At 45.6% G+C, this 21580-nt stretch overlaps 1 protein-coding gene across 2 annotated transcripts in view; it reads left to right on the forward strand.

Moving 5' to 3' along the window:
- The window catches only part of SHANK2 (SH3 and multiple ankyrin repeat domains 2), a 2270638-nt gene that overhangs the window by 1820890 nt on the left and 428168 nt on the right, over positions 1-21580 (forward strand). For both annotated transcript variants that reach the window (XM_069221873.1, XM_069221874.1), the window contains one exon: positions 3866-3948. In XM_069221873.1, the coding sequence (XP_069077974.1) occupies positions 3866-3948 (83 nt within the window). The remainder of the gene's footprint in view (positions 1-3865; positions 3949-21580) is intronic.

Raw genomic sequence — 21580 nt, forward strand, 5'->3', positions numbered from 1 at the left:
TTTTATTACAGTAATAGCTAATATTGTTATTCACTATTAGTGTAATAAACATATTGCCAAAAACCAGAGGGATTGGGGCATCAACTCGATGAGGACGAGCTGCCCACGTGTTTCCTAGCACTGATTTTGCCACCTCTGATATCGGGGGTCGCAAATGCAGTGTCAGAGGTTGCAAGGGGCAGGCCAAGGGTCGCAGCTGCGACCCCTAAATGACACCCATGCCTGTGGTGATGGTGAATGTATTAGTCAAAGGGTAAACACTTGTATATGGCAGGATCTCCTTCAGAAAATGCCGAATCTGGTAATCAGGTGTGTAGTTGATCTACTCAGACAGCCTTACGAATCTCGTTGCCCTCTTTTAATGATCTGAAACATTTTTAGTTAGGGGCACTGAAGCTTATTTTGGTAAAGTGCTTAAGATCACACCGGTTTGTTAGTGGGGGCCCCGTGATTAGGAATAGGTTTCACTTGTGTGCAAGAACATACCTGCCCTACCTTTCTTGTACCTAGATACAATTCTACCTAGGTCGGTACAGCTCTCTTACAGATCCTTTGGTTATTTCCTCTCCTGTCGCATTAATGTACTTCTCTCTATATTCCATACTCCATGAAATTTGTTGTCATTTTCCTATTTCCCAACTGACCCTTAAAGGTATAAAATGGCTTTGTGTTCGGTATTTTTTAAATCTATCAATTCCACGTCCATAGATAACTTAAATTATCTACCCATAGGTGCATTATGTGGTCTACATTGCCTTAAAAGGTAAATGTGTGATGTACTAGAGTCAAAGGCCTGAAGGACAGCATCCCTTGGCAGCTATTTTTGTCATTTTGCAGAAACAGTAGACCACGAAATTCGGCAGGACAGTGGCAGAGCGAGCTAACTGTGCACTGCACAGACATTCCTGTGAGAGGCAAACTGTGAGTTCAAATTCTGGCAAGCCCAACCTGAACCTGCAACCATCTGCACTTGATAAATTGAGTACCATTAAACTGGGTAAAAGTAGCACCTGCTATACTCAGGCCCTCATTACGAGTCCTAGGGCCGCCAGACTCGCGACAGCCATATTATGACCGTGGCGAAACCGCCACGGTCTGACCACCGGCACTGCCATTTTTTCCCTGCCTGATGGCCTGACGGTGCCGGCAGTCTTAATCCGTCAGGGCAGCGCTGCCCTGGGGATTAGGACTCCTGTGTCCACCAGCTTTTGCATGGCGGTTCCACCATCATGCAAAGGCTGGCAGAGACGGTGTGTCGGGGTCCCAATGGGTACCCCTGCACTGCCCATGCACTTGGCATGAGCAGTGCAGGGGCTCCCAGGGCAGCCCTGTTGCGCTTTTCATTGCCTGAATTACAGGCAGTAAAAAGCTCGACAGGTGCTGTCACACCCTACGCACCGCAACATTGCTGCCGGCTCGTTTACGAGCCGGCGGCAATGTTGTGGGTAGTTTACTACTGGACGAGCGGGCGTAAACTCTGTTTCTGCCCACTGGCCCAGCCGGAAACTCATAATAGGGCCAGCGGGAGGAAGACCGAACTGGCGCTCTTCCGACCTAACGAGTTTGACGTTATACACCATTAACATGTATTAGGCAGTACATATAAGACATTGTATTGAAGATATGTGTTTACCAGTCTGAAAATCGTACTATATTCGACTGTCATCAACATGTCAGCTCTTACTATTAAGTAAATAGATTATTTAGTGTCATCCCAAACCTCTCTTCATAAAATGCATGTTTTTCTTGTCTTGCCCAAGGTTTATAATACTATATAACAGTGGTTCCCAACCTGTTGTCCGTGGACCACTGGCGGTCCGCGAAGCCTCCATAGTGGGTCCGGCACTGCTTAGAAAATGTAATAATATTAACAAATTAGGTCCCCAACTTTCAGTAATGACTCATTGGGGGGTCCCCAGATTCCAATAATGATTTAGTTGGGGTCCCGGGTTCCAGTACTGATAAAGTGGGGGCCCACAGAAGTCAAAAGGGTGGGAACCACTGCTATCCAATAATTCTTCCTGCAAAGGTATATTAAATCTAAGATAGTACCTGGGGCCAGATGTAGGAATATTGCAAATTGCGACTTGCAATTTGCGAGTCCATCCGACTCGCAAATTGCAAGTCGCAATTTGCAATGCAGTTCGGTCTCTCAGACACCGACTGCGACTCGCTATGGGGTCGCAATGACCCACCTGATCCACCCATGGGGACCCCTTCCAATTTGCGAGTGGGTTACCATCCACTTGAAGTGGATGGTAACTGCGATACCATTTGCGACCGCGTACGCGGTCGCAAATGGTATTGCATACCACTCAGACTCGCAAATAGGAAGGGAACACCCCTTCCTATTTGCGAGTCGGAAATGCATTTTGCGAGTCGGTCCCGACTCGCAAAATGCATTTCTGCATAGGAAACTCACATTTGCGACTCGCAAACGGCAAATTTTGCCGTTTGCGAGTCGCAAATCGTTTCCTACATCTGGCCCTTAGTTTCCAATCAGTTATTGTAGTAGAGTTTGGCTGGTCTCCCTACTAAATTTTAAAATCTAATTGGGTTTCAGAATGACTAAGATGAATGCAGTAATTTTTAAATAAAATGTGATAATTGTAAATTGCCAATTACATATTCATTGTATTGGGTGGGTTGATAAGCCTAGCCCTATTAACTGTCAGTACAATCAATGGACTACCAGTCTACGTATTCTTTGTGTCCGATTTAAACCCAGTCTAAGTACATCTAAGCCCAGTCTAAGTACATCTAAGTCCCAGAGTAAGTCAAGCTAGTGCGCTGTTTATGTATGCTCAGTGCCTGTGTAGGTAAACCTACCGCCCCAAGTAAAACTAACACCCCATCAAAGTTAAGTTAAGACCCAATCTGATTAATCCTAATGCTCGACTACCAAACAAACCCAACCCCCGTTTCTTAAGTGCATTTTTGAGATGGGCATTTATAAAATTGTACGGGTCCTTCCAGTTGCGCAGATACAGATGCATTCTTTGGGGTGCACTGATGTGATTTTGTGGATGTCTTTCCTGGCAGCCAGAGTTGTTTGCGCATGCTTTGTGTGACCTGCTAAGCTTCAGGTGCCCTTTATATTTCTGAAGCAACAACCATACCACAACCACAAGGTTGCAGCCTTGGGGGACAGCCACCCCCTACCCCCCCCCCCCAGGCTGGCAGAGCCGTGCGCCCCCCAGCCCCCGGGACCGCGCGCCTGATGACGCCGTGGCAGCCGCACGCCTCTAGCGTTGGGAGCCCGTCAGATGGGCACGCGGGGCGCGTGCGGCACGCAACACTCAAGCGGGGATGTGGCGGCGCTCCGGGGCGCGAGGCACCGCTTCCTAGTTGGCGCGCGCGCACACCTGGCACGAGCTCCCCCTCCTCACGCGCCGGCATGCTGCCCCGGCGCCCCCTGGACGCCCCTCCGAGGGTCCCCGGGCGCACCGGCGCGCGGCGGGTGCATTAATGACCATGCCAGGCAGCCCTCCCGCCCTCCTGCTCTCAGACGCCCGGCCGACGGACAGATGACACGCTGGCCCCCTTCATCCAGCCATTCATGCACCCGCCTGGCTCCCCTGCAGGCTCCTCTCCGGGCTTTCCTCTCCTTCGCTTTTTAGCTGAAACCTCTGCCATGATGCCATCCGGAGGCTGGCTCTGCCCGCGCACATTCACAGTTTTTTGATGTCATGCTTTATTGTGGTTTTTTTCCCCCCTGCCCAAATGCCTGCATACTGACTGCACTGTTATTTGACTGCTAACTGCCTGTGATGATGCTGAACCGGCGCTCGGGCCGCGCTGCTACTCGAGTGATGATGAATATGGGCTGTAATAACGGTCGTTATCCGCGGAATTCTCTCCACAGTGACTGCATCATCGAGGAGAAGACGGTGGTCCTGCAGAAGAAGGACAGCGAGGGCTTCGGGTTTGTCCTCAGGGGAGCGAAAGGTAAGTCCCTCTCTCTCTCGCCCTCTCTCACCCATCCCCCCCCCCCACAGCCCCCACCCCCTCCGTGTGTTCGCTTGTACGTGTGCATGCATGTGGGTGCCGGGCTGTGCAAGCCTTATGGGCGGCGAAAAGAAACAGGAATTATTCTTGGTGCTGTGTGGTTGCTAGACAACGGTCCCCTCAGCTGGCTGTACTATGCGTGAGGTTTTTTTTTTGCTTTTTTTTTTTAGATCCCATCTACATCACACAGCCCTGTGCATGCCACCGTGTGGGAGAAAGTTCGTGGTTTGTGCGTGCACGTATGATACGTTTGTAAACGGAGTGCGGTGTACAGTCGGATCATCGTAATCCATGTATGTGAGCACGGGAGGGACGCCCGCATGCTGCTTCTTCGGGGCTGTTCTGAGTTGACATCATGGCACCACACACCACGAAAGCACTGCTTCCGTGCCACTGCATTCTTGCCCATAAAGCTGACGCTGCATGGATGCTGCAAGGTGACATTGATAACTGTAATTTTAACACAAAAATAGTGCAATGTTATCGTGGCTCTCTGGCCATGGTTCACACCGTGAATACGTGCTTGAATTACTCTGCATTGTAAGTGCTTTTTGTGATAACTTGTGTTGCATTGCATGGAGTCAGGAATGTGCACACCTTGGCGTGTTTGCGCGTAATTTAGGATGTGCGCGCAGAGTGCTTGTGGAGTGACGTTGGAGTTTGCACTCAGCGTGGACTTCTGTAAGTGGCCCTCGGGCTCGGTAGATGCACCACTGTTGTTCCAGGAAGAGCTTTCCAGAGAATCTGAAGATAACATTGAAAAAAAGCCCTTCCAGCAGGCTTAGTCAGGCGCAGATCTTGTTAATATGCAAGCAGTGGGCGGCAGCGCCGAGCCTGATGTTCCCGTTGGCACTCGAGGGAGTAGGCCAGGTGATGTCATCACGGGATGAGCCTGTGTCGCTGCCCAGGGGCTGAGGCCAGAGGTCCACATCTGTTCACAAAGGCCAAGGAAGTGCCTAGTGGCACAGGGCACCTGCATGGGTGCTGCTTGGGGGTGTGCGAAGCCTGTAGATTAGCAATTCAGTTTTAAAAAAAACTTTAAGCGCTCCAGACAGTACACAGATCCTGAATATTTTTGTTTTATAAAAAGAGGGGCAGATCCAGCGAGCAGTTGGAAATGATACTCACTGCCACAAGGGGGCAGTCTGGTTAACAGGGCAACTGGGACCGTATTAAATAATGGCTTACTGGATGCTGCGGGGGCAGTCTGGGACAGTGCGACCCATCGCTGTGAATGCGCTGTTCAGAATGTAGGTGGAAACTTACTCTCAAAGGCAAAATAGTGAAACACATAGTGGTTGTTTCACTACACGAGGCAAACCAGCCTGCATTTCAGAGAGCCTCAGAGATCCCCCTGCAGGCGGGTGCAGTGAGTGACCACACTTTCAGGGTGCCTAGAGGGGCCCTGGCACCTGATTTCCCCCTTATGAGGAGTGACAGTGCCCTTCCCAACAGCTCCACTGCCTCTAATGCTTGCGATTCTTGTGATGCTGCCCAGGCAGAAAGGCCAAGGATGCCCTCGTTTGCCCTATGCCCTCATCCAATGAGGAAATGCCCCCTTGGCATCACACCAGTGCAATATGTGCACCAGCGTTATCCATATAATAGAATGAGATGCTCATGATTCTGTAGCAGCTTCTGGAATAACAAAGTGACCCAGCGGTGCACAAATCAGGCACCAATGCCCATCGCACCCACAGGGCTATTTGTAATAAAACTCCAGGGGCAGCTTTGAAACCATCCACCCTGTCCACTGCTGATGGCAAGCTTTCCCTGCCGGCCTCTTTCTGTCTCACCCTCCTGCCACCCCGACTTTTACCTCAATGCCTTCACCATGCATCACCTCCTCCACGCCCCCCGCTGCCAACCTGCCCAGGGGTCCGAACCCTTGATCTTGGGGTGTTGCAGATTCAGTTGCTGTTGCAGAATATTAAGTAAATGTTGAAAGTCTGTCCATTTTCATGAAGGCTAAAATTTCCCTCTTCTCCAAATAACTAGGTGTAACAAAAAGTCACCCACACTTGAGCATAATGCAATCAAGGAAACTAATTGGGTAGCCTTAATTGGGGTTCCATAGGCACCTAGCAATAACGTCAGTGAACCTGCCGCACTGATAATATTAGGCCTCTAGAACAGGTGGTTGCAGGTCAGTCACTTGTGCAGGTGTTACTGCAGTGCCTGCCTCCTTAAGGACACACCGTTCACTACATTTCACCACAATGAGGGGAGATGCAGAATGGGTAACGCCAGGCCCAAGATCACCCAAGCTCTTTGCAGCCACAGGACACACTCCCGCTCCTCATTCGCAGGACAGGAGTGGCGGGTGTTGGCCTTCTTGCATGAGATTTCCTCACATGGAAATTCCCCCAGTATTGCGGATTTTCAATGCAAGCAAATGCAACCGGACAGATAAGTTCTGAGGCGTTGCTGTGCGGGATACAATGTAAAAGTTCGTGAACATCCAAGAACTTGAAGCTTTATGTGTATTCACAACATTTTCAGCAAGTTTTTCACCGCACACAACACCTCTGTTTTTTAACTCCGACCAAGAACAAAAGCAAAAATATATTTGTGGAGGGCAGGAGAGGAAACGCCGGTGTGTGGGAGGTTGTTCTTCATCGGAATAATATTTGCACATTTGAGAAAACCTGACTTTTCAAAGAACAAAAGCACTTCTGTGTTCAATCACCGCGTGTGAAAATCTGCACCTGTCACGTGTCCGTGTATTGTCACACATCCGACCCTGAGCACACACTTTGGAATTTCCAATCGGTGCAAAATCCTAGGAGCCATCCTGCAATGCTTTAAGAATTTTTAAAACGTTAAAACGTAGGAGAAATGTGCTCCAAATGTGTGTAGATAACCCCTGACATTTTGCAAGCAGCCTCTGTCTGTTCAGGGCACAACTTCTGAAGTGCAGGGACTAGGGGAGGATATACGTACAAGTAGGAAAGTAATTCAAATAGCTACCGGCTGGATCTGCGACCCTTTGCAGAACAGGAGGAATCTGTATAGTTTCCCCAGAAATCACATCAATTTTCAGCAATCCCTCACACCATCCTCATCCTCTCTGGCAACTTTGTGCCATTTTTTTTTTAAATTCTTTTTAACGCCGAAAGGGGGAGCACAAAGGAGACAATACTAAAAAAGAAAATGGCCACCGTGAATTAAGGAAACCTCAGCAGCAGTAAATTAATATTAGGTCAGTCAAATGGGCATAGCCGGAGACAACATGATTGCCAATATACATATCTATACGAACATCACCACCGCAGACACAGGGGAGCCCAAGTTCCACGCCAGCCTCCCATTCTACAATCCAGCACCCATGGGTTTCCAAAGATATCAAACTCTCCCCCAATTATTGGGATGGAGCTAACTGTTCAGAGCACCATAGGGGGGCGGTCAACCATTTGATGATCGGAGACCAGATCTTCCTACCCCGCTCTTTGGCCATCCTGCCCAAGCAATTATATAGAGCTCTTTCGACATTATATATTCCCATATGTCGCCCTATCCAAGCTCAATAAGTAGGAGGTTCGGGACTTTTCCAAGCCATGGTGATTAGCAATTGGGTGATAGACATAGAGATATATAGAAAATAGGTCTGGGTCGGGCTGTAGGTCTTACGCTCATCATAGCCAAAGAGCGTCATTAACGGGCTAATACGAATACCTCCCCCAAACAACTTATCCCAAAAAGTCTCTATGCCCTCCTTCAGGAGAGATAACGTCTTACAACCATAAAACATATGTAACATGTCCGTTGGACCCTTGCCACACCAGCAGCACCCGTCATCTACCCTATTACCCCAGCCAAAAAAACATTGCTGGGGTGTAATATAAGTTTAACATTGTTTTTTATTGCTGTGCTTTCAGGCTAGATGAGAGAAAAAAAACTTAATTCCTAACTTAATCGACATTTATAAATCCACGTCCTCCTCCCCTAATCGTCTGACCCACATGGCTTCCATTTTTTCCACATCATCGGGTACTGTATCTCTGAAGAGCTTGTACATGTGCCCGATCCTACCGCCTGGCCGACTTATTGCCTCTAAAAGCTCCATTCTGTCCATGGAAATTTTACTGGGACTGACGTGTCTCATAAAAAGCAGAGCTTGGTGATACTTCAAGAAGGACCTAGAATCAAGCCCCAACTGAGACTATAGCTCTGCAAAGGAGCGTATATGGTCTGTGTCAAATAGGTCCCCTAACTTAAAGGAGGCCAGATCATTCCCATCCTCTCCCCATAATATCATAATTGGCTGGGGAGAGCGTTGTGTGCCACAAGGGGGTACATCTGTTATACGGCTTAATCTTCATCATTTTTTTTTAACCCTATTCCAAACCTTCAAGCCGTTCTCATGCTCTTAAACTGAACTTTCTTATAATAGTTCAGCTCTGTCTGTCGGAGGAGACAACCACGAGCCACCTTTTCAAGCGCAAGCTCGTAGATGGTTGGGAGAGCGACTCCATTCATAGAGCTTGCCCCTTCACTGCTTCCTGCCGACAGCAATATCCCCATCCGTTGCAGGAGGGCAGCCCAATGACAGAATAAAAAACTGGGTGTGGCCCAGCCAACCCCCCCCCCTCGCACGGAAGGATTAAGTATTTAAGGCATCACCTGACCCTCTGAAATTCCCATATAAAGTTAGTACAGATGGTATATTACTTCCTAAGTAAGGACCCTTCAACCACTATAGGAATAACATGAAACAGATAAAGCCCTCAGGGTAAGATTAACATTTTAAGGCCATTTCATCTACCAATAATTGACAAATGTAACCTATTACTATATCTAAATCTGTATTAATTTTAGAAATCAGTGGTTCCAGATTTCTTTGGTATAGAGTAGAGACCTTAGAATTAATCTTCATCCCAAAATAGGTGGCAATTTCCACCCACCGAGCATCTGTGAATATAATATTCTCGGTACAGACAATCTCTGTTTTTTCCCAGTTTAATAAATACCCGAGTCATTCCCATATTCCACCGCCAAAAGCACACCTAACCAAATGACTTCACCGGACCGATGGTATCACTGCAATGTGATCTGCATATGCTAACACCTTTGTGTCAAATCCGTTTATTCGAACAGGGTTAATATCTTCGTTCTACGCAAGTAGCAATATAAACAGGTCGATATAGATGGCAAACTAGAAAGTGGAGCAGGGGCATGCCTGTCTTGTACCCCTGGTTATCGTTACCTTCCCAGATTCTGCCCCCATAATCTGCACTGTGGCAAATGGGGTAATATACATTGCCCTGACGGTCACGATAAAGTGTGTGCCGAGTCCTTCTGTTTCATGACATTCCATAAATACCGCCACAACACTGTGTCGAAGGCTTTTTCTGCATCAAGGGGGACCGTGGCCATTTACCCATCGGTACTTTCCGCTACGTCAAAAAGAGCAATGACACATCTGATATGGTCGGTGGTACCCCGGCCAGGAATAAACCCGTGTTGCCAGGGCATCACCAGCCGGTCGATGACCCTTCCCAAGCACACTGTGAATATTTTAGAATACAATTTGGCATCGGTATTAATCAGAGAAATTGGCCTATACGAAGCAAGATAATCTAGGGGCTCGCCTTTTTTGGGAAAAATAACTATGTCAGTGCCCTGTCATGATGAAGGGAGTTTCCTGTTCTGGTGTACACCCAAAAATAAGTCTAGGAGAAGCAGGGCTAACTCAGTGCGGAGAGCCTTATACAGATCCAAGGGGATTCTGTCAGGTCCTGCTGCTTTGCCGGCTACCAGGGAAGCCAAGACATCAAAGACTTCTTCCAAAGTAATGTCCACCTCTATATGCCTATTCATCTCAGGTGTTACTGTCCCGCCATACAAGTTCCGCTCTTCCACTTTACTGCCCAAATCAGAATATGAAACATCTTTGTGATACAATGCTTGATTAAAAACCCTAAAAAATCGTAATAATCTTCTTGGTATCTGTTGCATATGATCCGTCCATCCTTTTAATTTATTTGATGCCCTTCCTTTTGTCTGGTTTATATTGCAAGCTGCCTCCCTACTGAATCCCCCATACTCATAACTCTTGTTTCTATATATCTGAAACATTTCTGCCTCCCTCTTCATGTGTTAGCTATTAATCTCAGCTTTATCTGCATTAATTTGAACTGGAACCTTCCCCTCCTCCTGACCACTCACAATCCTCTCAGTGTGGCTCTCTTCCAGCTTCACGAGTTTGTCATACAATCCCCTTATTTCTTCCCCCACCTGTTTCCTACTAAAGGCAGTCATGCTAATAGCTTCCCCTCTTAGTCCAGCTTTAAAAAAAGCCCAGATCATCCCCCTCGGAGTACTGTTACCTATTATGTTCAAATAATTCAACCACCCATTTTCTCACGTGCTCGATAAACCCCTCGATAAATAGCAACTTTCTGTCAAACGACCATTTATGTGGTAATTTGAAATTAACCTGACTAGTGATTTCTAAAATTAGACGGTTGTTGTCTGGGAGAAGCCTTGGCAATTTCTTATCAATCAGACTGGATGAAACCACATTTCTTGTGCGGGGCAGCGAAGTACGTATAGCCTGGGTCAGGGGTTTTCTTGCCTCCCAGACATCTGGCACACCATGACTCTCCTTGAGTGACTCCAAGGCTCAGTATACTCGGGGTTCCCTCGCTCTGTATTTTGACCTATACTGGCTCCCCACCCCCAGATGTATATTTAAGTCTCCACATATTACCAACCGAGTCGGCCAACCATCTAGCTTCACCTCAAGATCTTCAAATACTTTGGGGTGATCCTGGTTAGAACAGTAAATGGAGCAGACAACCACCCCCACCCCAATTCCGCAATCACCCACTTGCCCAATTAATCCACGCTTGTCTGTTTAACCGGCCCCATGCTGTTCTTAAGGAAAATTGTGGCACGCCTGATTGTTGTACTTTGAGTTGTGTATGCCGCTAAAATATAACCCCAAATAGTCAACAGGTCCCTCTTACCCCAATGAATATGCGTTTCCTGCTGACAAATTACATCAATGCCAAGGGATCCCATGATTGCAGCCACCTTCTGGCATTTCACTTTATCGTTTAGGCCCCCTAAGTTAACAGAGCAAATCACTAGTCTACCCATTTGGTATATGATGCACCAACCCCAGCCTTATGCCCATGTCTTGCAGTTTGGATGCTGTGAGACGCACAACCCTATCTCCTTCACCACTTGTTCCCTTATTACCTCTTTGGGTTTTTCCCACCTCCTCCCCCCAACCCCTGCCCGTTCCTCCATCTTCCCTCCCCTTGAATCCCAGCCCCACTCCCTCCGAATCCTCATGAACCCCCACCAATCAACCCATGAGAAGCATTCAGACCAACTACCATTGGTCGTAGGTGATGCAAGCATATCCTCTGACCTGCACCCATATACCAAAAACAAAATAGCTTAGAAAAGCCCAGAGTCCCAAGGACATGCACCAAGTGGGGGCAACACCCTCCCAACAAATAGAAATAAAAATAGAAAAACTCCCTGATTGAACACCACAAAACCCTTGACTACCCAAAACGAGACCCCCCCAGACTACAAAGAAGAAGGCGAGATAAGTTGGAAAACAGACTAGAATGGTGCAGTGACCGCTTAATTGGGGGGGAAGGACTTATCCAAGCCCGAGAGCCTGTATTACACCAGTGGCCAGCGCCTATACATACTCCCTCCCTACTTGGTTCTAAACACAAATTATTACATTATTTCCAGTAGATATTCCTTCGCTTCGATCTCTGACATAAAGAAACAAGTTTGCTCCTCCCATATCACTTTCAGCTGAGCCGGGTTCAGAAGGAAATCGTGTGCACCTTTCTCCTGAAAGGGTTTAATAAGCTACCGTAGCCGCCAGCGCCTTTCCACTGTTTTGTGGCAGAAGTCCGGCCTAACAAAGAAGGTGCAGTCCCCTACAGTACGTTTTGCCTCTGGCCTGAACTTTTCAAACATTGCCTGTCTCAGGAGAAAATTCTGCATGTAGACCAGACTGGCCCACGGTTTCCCATCGTCCCTGGCCAGCTGCATCCATACCATTGGTACTCAATGTGCTCTTTGCACGTCCTGGGCCCATTTCCAACCTTCCAAATCTAGGAATGCCTGCCGAAATAGGTCCACTGTATATGACTGCACATCTGTGCCTTCTTTTCCTTCTGGAATCCCGAGCACCCGCAGATTGTTACACCTTTGCCGGTTTAGGTTGCAGCCCTGCCCGTTTATCACCTTCCTTGCAGTGGAGAAGGTCGATACACCAGTTTGATCCTCTGATATACTGTCACTGGACTCATCAGGGGATTCTGCCCCCCCCAGCTGACCATTCACCCTCATCTGACAGGGAGAAGAAATGATCGTTCATATCGGGGTCAGATAGCAAGAAGGGTATGCTTACGGGCATTCGTATCCTGCTGAGACAGTCTGCCGGATCTATTAGATCTAACCAGGGGGGATCCCTTAAAGGGGAGTGCCTGCTTTGCAGAGGCATTCTCGTGCCCTTTTTCCCCATCCTTCTGTGTGGGCTACCATCTCCCTCTTTAGTCTTCCCTACCAGCCTTGCACCAAAAACAGCATGCTCCTTCCTGTCACCCCCTACTTCCTCCGTGGGGCCCACAAGATTTAGATCAGGCAATCCAGATAATCCTGTGGCCAGAGTTTGCATGGCTCTCCCCTGGCTCTTGTGGGGAGCAGAGGTAACTACACCGCCAGGTTCCCAACCTCTAACTGGCTGTCTGCCGCGGGCTCTTCATTATTAGTGTTTTCCTGAGACACTGCTTGATTCATCAAATCACATGAGTTTACCTTCAAAGTGTCCTCAGCCTCCGTGGCCTCAAGTGCCTCGTCCCGCGGTGGGCCCCCCCTTGGGTCCAGATGCGGGTAGAGAGCCTCTGGCCATGGTCGCAGTCCATTGAAGGAGCTCCAGGACTGACCCTGCTGTGCAGCTCCATGTTTACTATTCTTCTGACTGGCTGTTGGAAGATGCAGCCCGCCCTGCCGTGAAGCGATGCTAGAGGCTGGGCCAGTTACGGCACCTGCCAGAATCACCTGGGAGGAGGCTGCTGGGGAGACTTTCAGTTTCAGAGTGCCCAGTCCACACTAACTGTTGTAGGGCCCATTATCCTTCGAATCCTGAGTCTGCTGCCGAATCAGTGGTTATTTCTTGTGCAACAATGTCTCACTGTGTGGCCTGTCTCATAATAGCAGTAACAATGTAGCAGCCTGAAGGAACACTGACATGGCTGTCATGGGTGCTACGAGCATAATTCTCCAGGGCATTTCCCTCGCCACCAAAGACGCCTGGTCAGATGGATGCTAACTGGCCACGTCAGATGGCTGCCATCTTACTTCTACCCGATGCGAGAACTTTGTGCCATTTTATAAGGTTCTTGGTGAAAGATGGCACCTCTAGCCTTTCAAGTGTACAAGGAAGTTTCACATGCACCAGTCTACCCCATTCTCATCCGGCTGCACCTATCAACTCACTTGGAAGTGTGGGAGGCGGATTATGGAGTGTGGGGTGGGGGTACATACTGTAAAAGTTGGTGAAACTTCATTCCAGGCTGGCATGGGTCCAAAATTTGGATCTCCAAGTGTAGAAAAAAGTAAAGGTTTAAAATGAAGCTCGACTCATAATTACAACTGAGCTCCTCTAAAAAACTCGTTTATCATCTCTAAAAAATAATTTTTCGGAATAATAATTCTGATGATATTGCCCTTAAAAATGCTTGCATTCATTCATAAATACGAAAATCATTCCCACCATATGTACAGGGGAAAAAATGCAGCAGTAACAGAGTAATAATAATAATAATAATAATAATAATAATAATAGCAGCTTTATTAATCATACTAATAATAACAATGATAATAAAACTGATATGAATGCTTCTACTAATAATAACAATAATATGACTACTAATACTACTACTACCCTTAATATTAATGTCAATAATAAACGTTGCTTGCTTATACATAGTGCCTCATACCGCCTTTCAGCAAGCTCTGTAAATAACAGATGTCACTGTGTTCCATTTAAGTGGTACGCAATGTACCGACCTCTAAAGGATAAAAAGCAGACTTGACCTTGCTGAATATAAACATATGACTTACAGAACAATGCATATGTCAGTGTTGAGCATTTAACTCACTGAGCAATGCAGCCCGCATAGGTTTACAATCTCAAGTGTACCAGTGATTTACACACTACCCCTCATTAAGAGTCTGTCGGTCCTAGGACTGGCAGACTCGTGGTGGCGGTCGGACTGCCGCCAATACAACGGTCCAGCCTCCACATTATGACTGTGGCGAAAGTGCCACGGTCGGACCGCCGGCACTGCCAGTTTTTTGCTGGCCGAAGGTTTGGCGGTGCCAGCGGTCTCAGTCTGCCAGGGCAGCGCTGCAAGCAGTGCTGCCCTGGGGATTACGAGTCCCCTCTCTGCCGGCTTTTACATGGCGGTTCCACTGCCATGTGAAAGCTGGCAGATGCAGTGTTTGGGGGCCCCATGAGGGACACTGCACCGCCCATGCACTTGGCATGGGCAGTGCAGGGGCCCCCATGGCCAGCCCTGTCGTGCTTTTCACTGTTTGCTTGGCAGACAGTGAAGTGTGACGAGTGCTGTTGCGCCCAACGCACCGCAAAATTGCAGCCGGCTCGATTATGAGATGGCATCAATGTTGTGGGCTGTTTGCCACTGTTTCCGCCTGCCGACCCAGTGGGAAACTCATAATACCCCTCACGGTCAGATCTCTGCACTGGCGGTTTTCTGATCACACGGCTTCTGCGGACGGAAAAGTCATAATGAGGGCCTAAGCGTGCAGCAGAGGTGAACACATTGATGCACAGTAACAGCTTTGGCTAAGATCCTGGAGGAAGAACATCAAATAAAGTTGAGTGCCGGGAGCGCTGATGTTTTCATATTGCCCTCCTTTGACTCCATGGTACAGTCTTATAAGAAAGCCAACAGCTGCCTATTGGCTCTCAACCATTGATCACCTTGGGTTCAAGAAAATGTAGTCCCCCTAAAGAATCACATGGATCTGTATCAATAATCGCTGCCCTGAAATTATGTTTTTCTGCAAATAAACAAGATTTATTGATGGTGTAAGTTTTACCCTTGAATTCTCAGATGTAAGTCACAGTTGCAACTTGTACACCCAAAGCAATGCCCTCAAATGGGGTTGTACGAATTGCTTCTGAATACTGAGCTTTAATCTTTTGACCTCATTGCTTGACTCTCAAGCATAGTTCCTCAGCCAGCAAGCTGACTAACTTTGGAGATGCACCTGTGTGCCTGTGAGTGGTACTGTTACCTGGGAGAAATTTGGCAGCATGTCCAGCAACCCAGATTCATCTTCCTTGCTCTCTACTACTTCTGCTCGCTACTCATGAAGGGCTAAATGCAGAAACACATGTCTAGAGATATACAGCAATGTCTGCACCAACTTTGGTGAAAAACTACAGCTAATTGTGAAGTAAGCGCTAATTGTGTACTGCATTTACCAGGATGCAAAGGGCCAACTGTGCTAGTCCCAACCCCCTTCAATTCCAAGATATAAGTCACATTTCCATACTGAAAAAAACTTGTACGTCCAAAGCAATGCCCTCAAATGGGGTTGTACGAAATGCTTCTGATTAGAACACACTGCATTTTAATCTTTTGACCTCACTGCTAGATTATCAAACACAGTAGATATACTAGTCATTGTTTAAGGACATTGAGTTTCATAAAGTGAAAGTTACTATTTTTATAGGATTCACAAAGTTCTGCTAACATACACACGTAGATTAAGAAAATACATTTTCTGGTGTCTTTGTTAAACCTAAAATTGTCTAGTTTTCCACTAATGTAAAATCTGACAATCTACATAGGGCTAAGGTGCTGGTAGAGAAATATTTCCCCCTGCACTCCAATCAATATTGATATGTTTGTGAGTTTGTCATTGCCAGTTTGCACATTTTTAGTCTTTCTGGCACTGAAGTCAAGTGAGAAAATTGGGTGTGAAAACCTTTAGGAATGCTGGTAAATCTACGAAAAGATATAACTTTTTTTAGCTTTCCCTATATTCCCAATAGTAACACTAATCCTTCTCATAAGGGCTCCCATGTTTTTATCCATAAACCAAAAGCAACACTTGTCAAAGATCTGCTAAGGTTGTAGAATCCATCTGCAGGGTAAAAATACTTATATCCCAATTCTTTGTATTAGAATTTGTCACTTACAGCCGCAGAGGGGTTCTTTGAACATTGTACTCGTGGACGAAATGCAGTACTTAATTTGCTCAAAACATAATTGTCGGGCCCAACATTTTGTTCAGGACCCCGCAGCTGGTGCTAATGCAGGTCAGGTGCCGAATACCAAACCTGCATAGACTTCTTTTCACCTCATGCCTCTAGTGCTTAATTTGTAGAATAAGTGCCGGTCTGCTCAGAAGCCTGCAGTGACACCAGTGTGACAAGGAACAAAACTGCGCAGTCTGGAATCTACCTCTGGCCTTTTTAATCTACTACCAGTTACTCTCTGCCCCTTTATCTCACTCTTGCAGGTTCCTGCTATCTCCTTTGTGACCGTTTTTCCGTCTTTCTGTTCCTCTGTGTTTCCATTTTGTTTGTTTTCCCTCTCTTGCACTTGGTAAATGCCTGAAGTGGAAAATTAACTGCAGGAACTCAAAAGTGAGTGCTGCTGGCCAAGACCGGCAACCACCAGCTCAAATTAAGCACTGTCTTAAAGTCACCATCAGACACTCCCTGCTGCCTCTCTATCTCAGTCTTGCAGGTTGTTTTCCATGCCTGCTTTCTAGCTTTGACACTGTCATTCCATCTTTCCCTTCCTCCTTCTTTCCCTGTCTTTCTCTTGCACTGGATCTTTTGTGGAAAAATACATGCAAGTGTTCAAAAATGAGTGCTGGTGGGCCCCACCTGCAACCGCTGGCTAAAATAAACCACTGGACTAAAGCTTTTGTGAAGTTTGCCAAAAGGGTTTTGAAGAGGAGTTTGACTGAACACAGAAAAAGAATTAAGATAACAACATATTTCCCAAAAAGTCTTCCCCAGCTTGCTTAGCAGCAACTGTTCCAAATATAATTTCTGAACATTGCAGTCAGTTGAACGTGTAAGTCAGGCGTGGTCTCATTTAGAGTAATGAAAAATATAAATTAAAATAATTGAACTCTATTTAAGTGAAGATATTTGTTTGAAATATTTCAGGGAGCCCAGAGAACAGCATACCATACAGGTGAAGAATAATTGTTACCGTAATGCAATAAATCAAGAAAGTACCACACCTGCTGAGTCCCACTGTTGGCACCTGGTCATAAATTGAATCAAATATTTAGAAAGGGGGACTATTACCAATTTTAAAAAAACATACCCTCCCTAGATCCCAACACAAGTCTCAGTGAAACTGTCTACCCCCTGGTAGCTGTGACACAAGCAGCAGGCACATCTCAAGAGAAATGTATGCTACGTTCAAGCAGCATCAGCAAGCTCAAAGCCAAGAAAATGATGCAATACAATCCCCAAACAGATTTAAACAACTAAAGCCAAATTTAATATGCAAAAGACACCAAAAGGATTATGTTCCAATAAGGTGAAGTGGAGATATTACTTTTGCTAAAAAGCACCTAGAAAAGCTAAAGTGTCACTGAAAAATATCAGTTTGAGGTTCACAGGGACCTAGGCGCAATTTCAGGAAAATCGAGATGGAGCTGAGGTTAGATACACCAATTAGTAAGTCTTTCAGCTGGGGAAGGTCCAAGGCAAAAGTCACCAAGGGTCACTTGAATTAGGGCATATCATGGTTGAGCTGAAGAAATTTGATTTAGCCAGAAAGAGTTTGAGTGGGACAAAACTGTATTTTTTAGCTGTTGAGGTTGCTTCATCATTGGAAAGGTTTTGCTGCATCACCTGGGTTCATGTCGTTGCCATTGGACGTACACATTTTTTTCTTTTTAAATCCTTTCAGAGGGCACAGCTAGAAGTGGTAGTTGGTGAGAGCACTGAGAGGCAGATAGTTTTACCCTGAGGTTCTGTTGAACCCATTTTCAGCATGGCAAAATGCTCTGGGTGGGACAGACTTGATTTTTTCAGCCAGGAATACATATTAAGCTTCAGGAGTGTGAAGGAGTGAAAAACTTGTTCTAAACCAATTTGTTTCAGGCAGCACAAAGTGCACTTTATTATAAAGTTACTTTTCTACTAAATATTGCAAATCTACTGTCACATTTAAATTAAATTTTGTAACCTGTTGAAAAATAAATTTGAATCATTTTACTAACATATTACCACACGATAGACAAGCATCACATCTAGGGCTATTTATGAACAAACTTGCCTAACCTACAAAGTGAAAACGGTTTTTGGGTATGTAATCACTGTGAGGGCACACTATTCACAATATGCGGTGTAACACTTTTTATATAAATCACCCAGTCCTGTGGGGATACAGGGAACACTTTAGAGGTTACATATGAAAGATAGTTTTTCCTACACTGCAAAGACACATTTCCTTTCCATGAGTCAATGCAGTGCTTTTAAACTGCAGCCCGTCGAAACTGCTGTACATGTTTGTCATATATGTGGGTGGTGTAAATACACAATTAAGTTCACAATTGAAATGCAACTCCTGTGCCACTGGTGCAAATTCTATACCAACTTACAATAGCCTCACTGGAAAGTTACGTAATGTAACTTAATTACAGTAGTTACTTAATGTTACTGAAATATACTTAATAGGGGATACTAATTTCATAGAAAGATTTCAAAGATGGAGCACACACACTGTGACAATGGATAGCAGTTACAGAGTACAGAATCCTATTAGCAATAAAAACAGGGTTCAGAATAAGGTGAAACATTCCAGGTAACCATTCAGAAAAGGCACATTTTTTACTCTCAACCTTTAGATAAGAAGCATGCAATTTGTTTGGCTGTGACTACAGCCTCCTAGCTACACAACAGGTTTCCTGCTGCTGTGTAAAACCGAGTTTGACGTCATCCCTTGCGGAGGTATTTGCCCTGGCATTAGCCATTCAAAATGACTGAACTGTGCACTAGTCAGCGTATTTAACAGCTATGTTCCTCTGAAGCACTTACAGCAAACACAGCATGTCAGGAATTGCAATGCTAAGAATGACTGAACAACTGAAATACTGAGAGTCTGTATGAGCATCTGAATTGAAAACAGGCCATCACAGGGACACATATAGTAGAATGAGATGCAAGGCGCTTTGTTTCTTTGCAGTTAGAACCAGGGCCCCTGAAATTATGCTATTGTGCTGCCGTGGCATTTTTCACATATTTGTGAACCTGCCACATTTGCCACATAATAATTGATCTGCTGCATAATCTGCAGATTTTAACAAAAACAAATTCTACCTAAAACGGTTCAAAAGTTACTAAAATTGCAGCAAAGCATATTGCAGCACAGAAGAAGGTCCTTTGTGAAGGTTGACTGGTCATCTTTCTGTTGCTTATTGCTAAGTTTGGGTGTTGAACTGAGGTGCAACCTGTGCCTAGACAGTGATAAGCGAATCATGACAAAATAATGAAGCAATACTATCAGAAAATGTGCAGCGTTAAGCTGCATAATTTGTCTTTTCTGGTCGCAGAATTTAGTCAACCCTACCGCATAATTTGGCCCTCTGGTGCCGCATAATTCTAGTGGCCCTGGTCATAAATCTCTGTTTATACATTATTGGCTATGGCAAACAAAACAAGCCTAATTGAGGGAAGGGTTTGATGATTAACTAGCCAGACCACAATCAATTGTGTAAGACTCTGGCCAATAATACTCTAGCATGCTTTATGAGTAATTGTTTCGTTTTACCAAATAAACACTGTTTTGTTTCCAGCTATTCTTAAAGCAGCTAAACATACTTATTGCTTACTGATCCTGTATGAGTTTAAGCCTTTAAACAACATGTTCCACTAGAGTGTTCCTTTTGTATTGCATCTTTAATGCCTCACAGACTGAAGGACTGAAGGAAAGTTCAAAAACATTTTAAGTAGTATTGGCCTCTTTCTGTCTTCCTTTCCAGCAAATTCCTGGAGAAACTTATGACAGTCCAACGTCAGAGCCATCTGGGCTCATTTATCTTACTTCACAGAGTAAAGTCTGACTTCCATCTACATCATGGGATCTAAAAAGTACTGTTATCAGTGTGAGGTAACATTGTTACCCCCATCATGGGATCTAAATAGTACTGTTATCAGTATGAAGAAACATTATTTTCATAAATACTTACATGTTCTGGGGGAGACAATAGCATATGCAGGAGACCGTTTATGTGTCCTTTAATGAAACTTAGGAAGATGTAGGGATTTTTTTTTCTTTGGACTGAATAACAAGGTAATACGTTTTTGGTTCATGTTCAGGGATATGAGCTCTTCTGTGATCATTAGGTCACTTTCCAAAATATTTGTGACTCAGCCTAGTCCTTTAGCCTGGCAATTTGTATTTTGTTGATGTTCCCAATATTCCTGTATTTTGACTTCAGGTATGTTTATAATCACAATTTCTTCTTTATCTCTCAGTACTACTATAAGAAATTGGATTATTGGTTGAGGAATGTGAAAGCCCCACTAGACTACAAGCACAAACCTTGTCAGGGTGAACCACACAAGTCACTAAATTAGCCCGTGCACAACTCTCTGGTAGCTTGGCAGAAAGGTAGCCAAACTGATCTAAAGTATTTATGCAACACACAAATAGTAATAAAGTGAAAGCACAACACAAGAGAAGCCCCAAAATCACTTTAGAAAAACTACAGTACATTTTGATAAACATAATGATACCAGAATGACAAAAAGATAATCAGAAGAACTGGAGATATGCAATTAAATTTTTTGGGGGGTAAATAGCACCTAAAAGCACAAAGCACCACTCGTGATCAAAGCACTACTTGTGATCATCTGGTTGTGCTAAACCAGGGAAAAGTCATAAGTTCAGGCCGACCGTGACAGAGCACAGGTCGAATACAGAGACCAGGTTAGTCCCTATGAAGAATAACCTTCTGAAATTGTCACAAAGAGTTCCATTCACAGTGGTGGAGGCCGCAAGGAGGAGGGAGAGCGTTGTCGATGATTGTGGCTGTAGAGCGAAGATCAGGCCAGGCAGCGTGAGCTCTCATTGCTGTAGCATGAACAGCAGGTCTTCATCAGAGTTTCACATTTGTGATCATCACGTGTGGCAGAGTCTCAGTACAGAGGGGCCTGTTTGAGGTTGTGAAGAGCCCAAACTGTGAGATTTCACCTTTTCGTCTTGGGAGGAGCTCAGACTGATACCAGCCAAGGATCCAGAACCTGGGGCACCTCTTGGGGAACAGGGATTCACACCAGCCGAGACCAGAAGAACTCAGGCAGCTCCAGCTGCAGGTACAGCCTTATCCAGATGCAGAGGTCCGCTTGGCAGTTCTAGGGATGCACCTGGAGCTTGTTATGTTCTTGTAGCTCAGACATGAGGCCAACACACTGGAGTAATTCAGAGTAACCTGGGAGGGAGGTAAGCAGGTCCAGTCTTCCTTCTCAGACAGCAAGGCAGTCATCAAGCAGCACGGCATTTCTATGACAGCAGGGTAGTCC

This window comes from Pleurodeles waltl, chromosome 3_1, assembly GCF_031143425.1.
Source record: "Pleurodeles waltl isolate 20211129_DDA chromosome 3_1, aPleWal1.hap1.20221129, whole genome shotgun sequence".
In the NCBI taxonomy this organism is placed as follows: Eukaryota; Metazoa; Chordata; class Amphibia; order Caudata; family Salamandridae; genus Pleurodeles; species Pleurodeles waltl.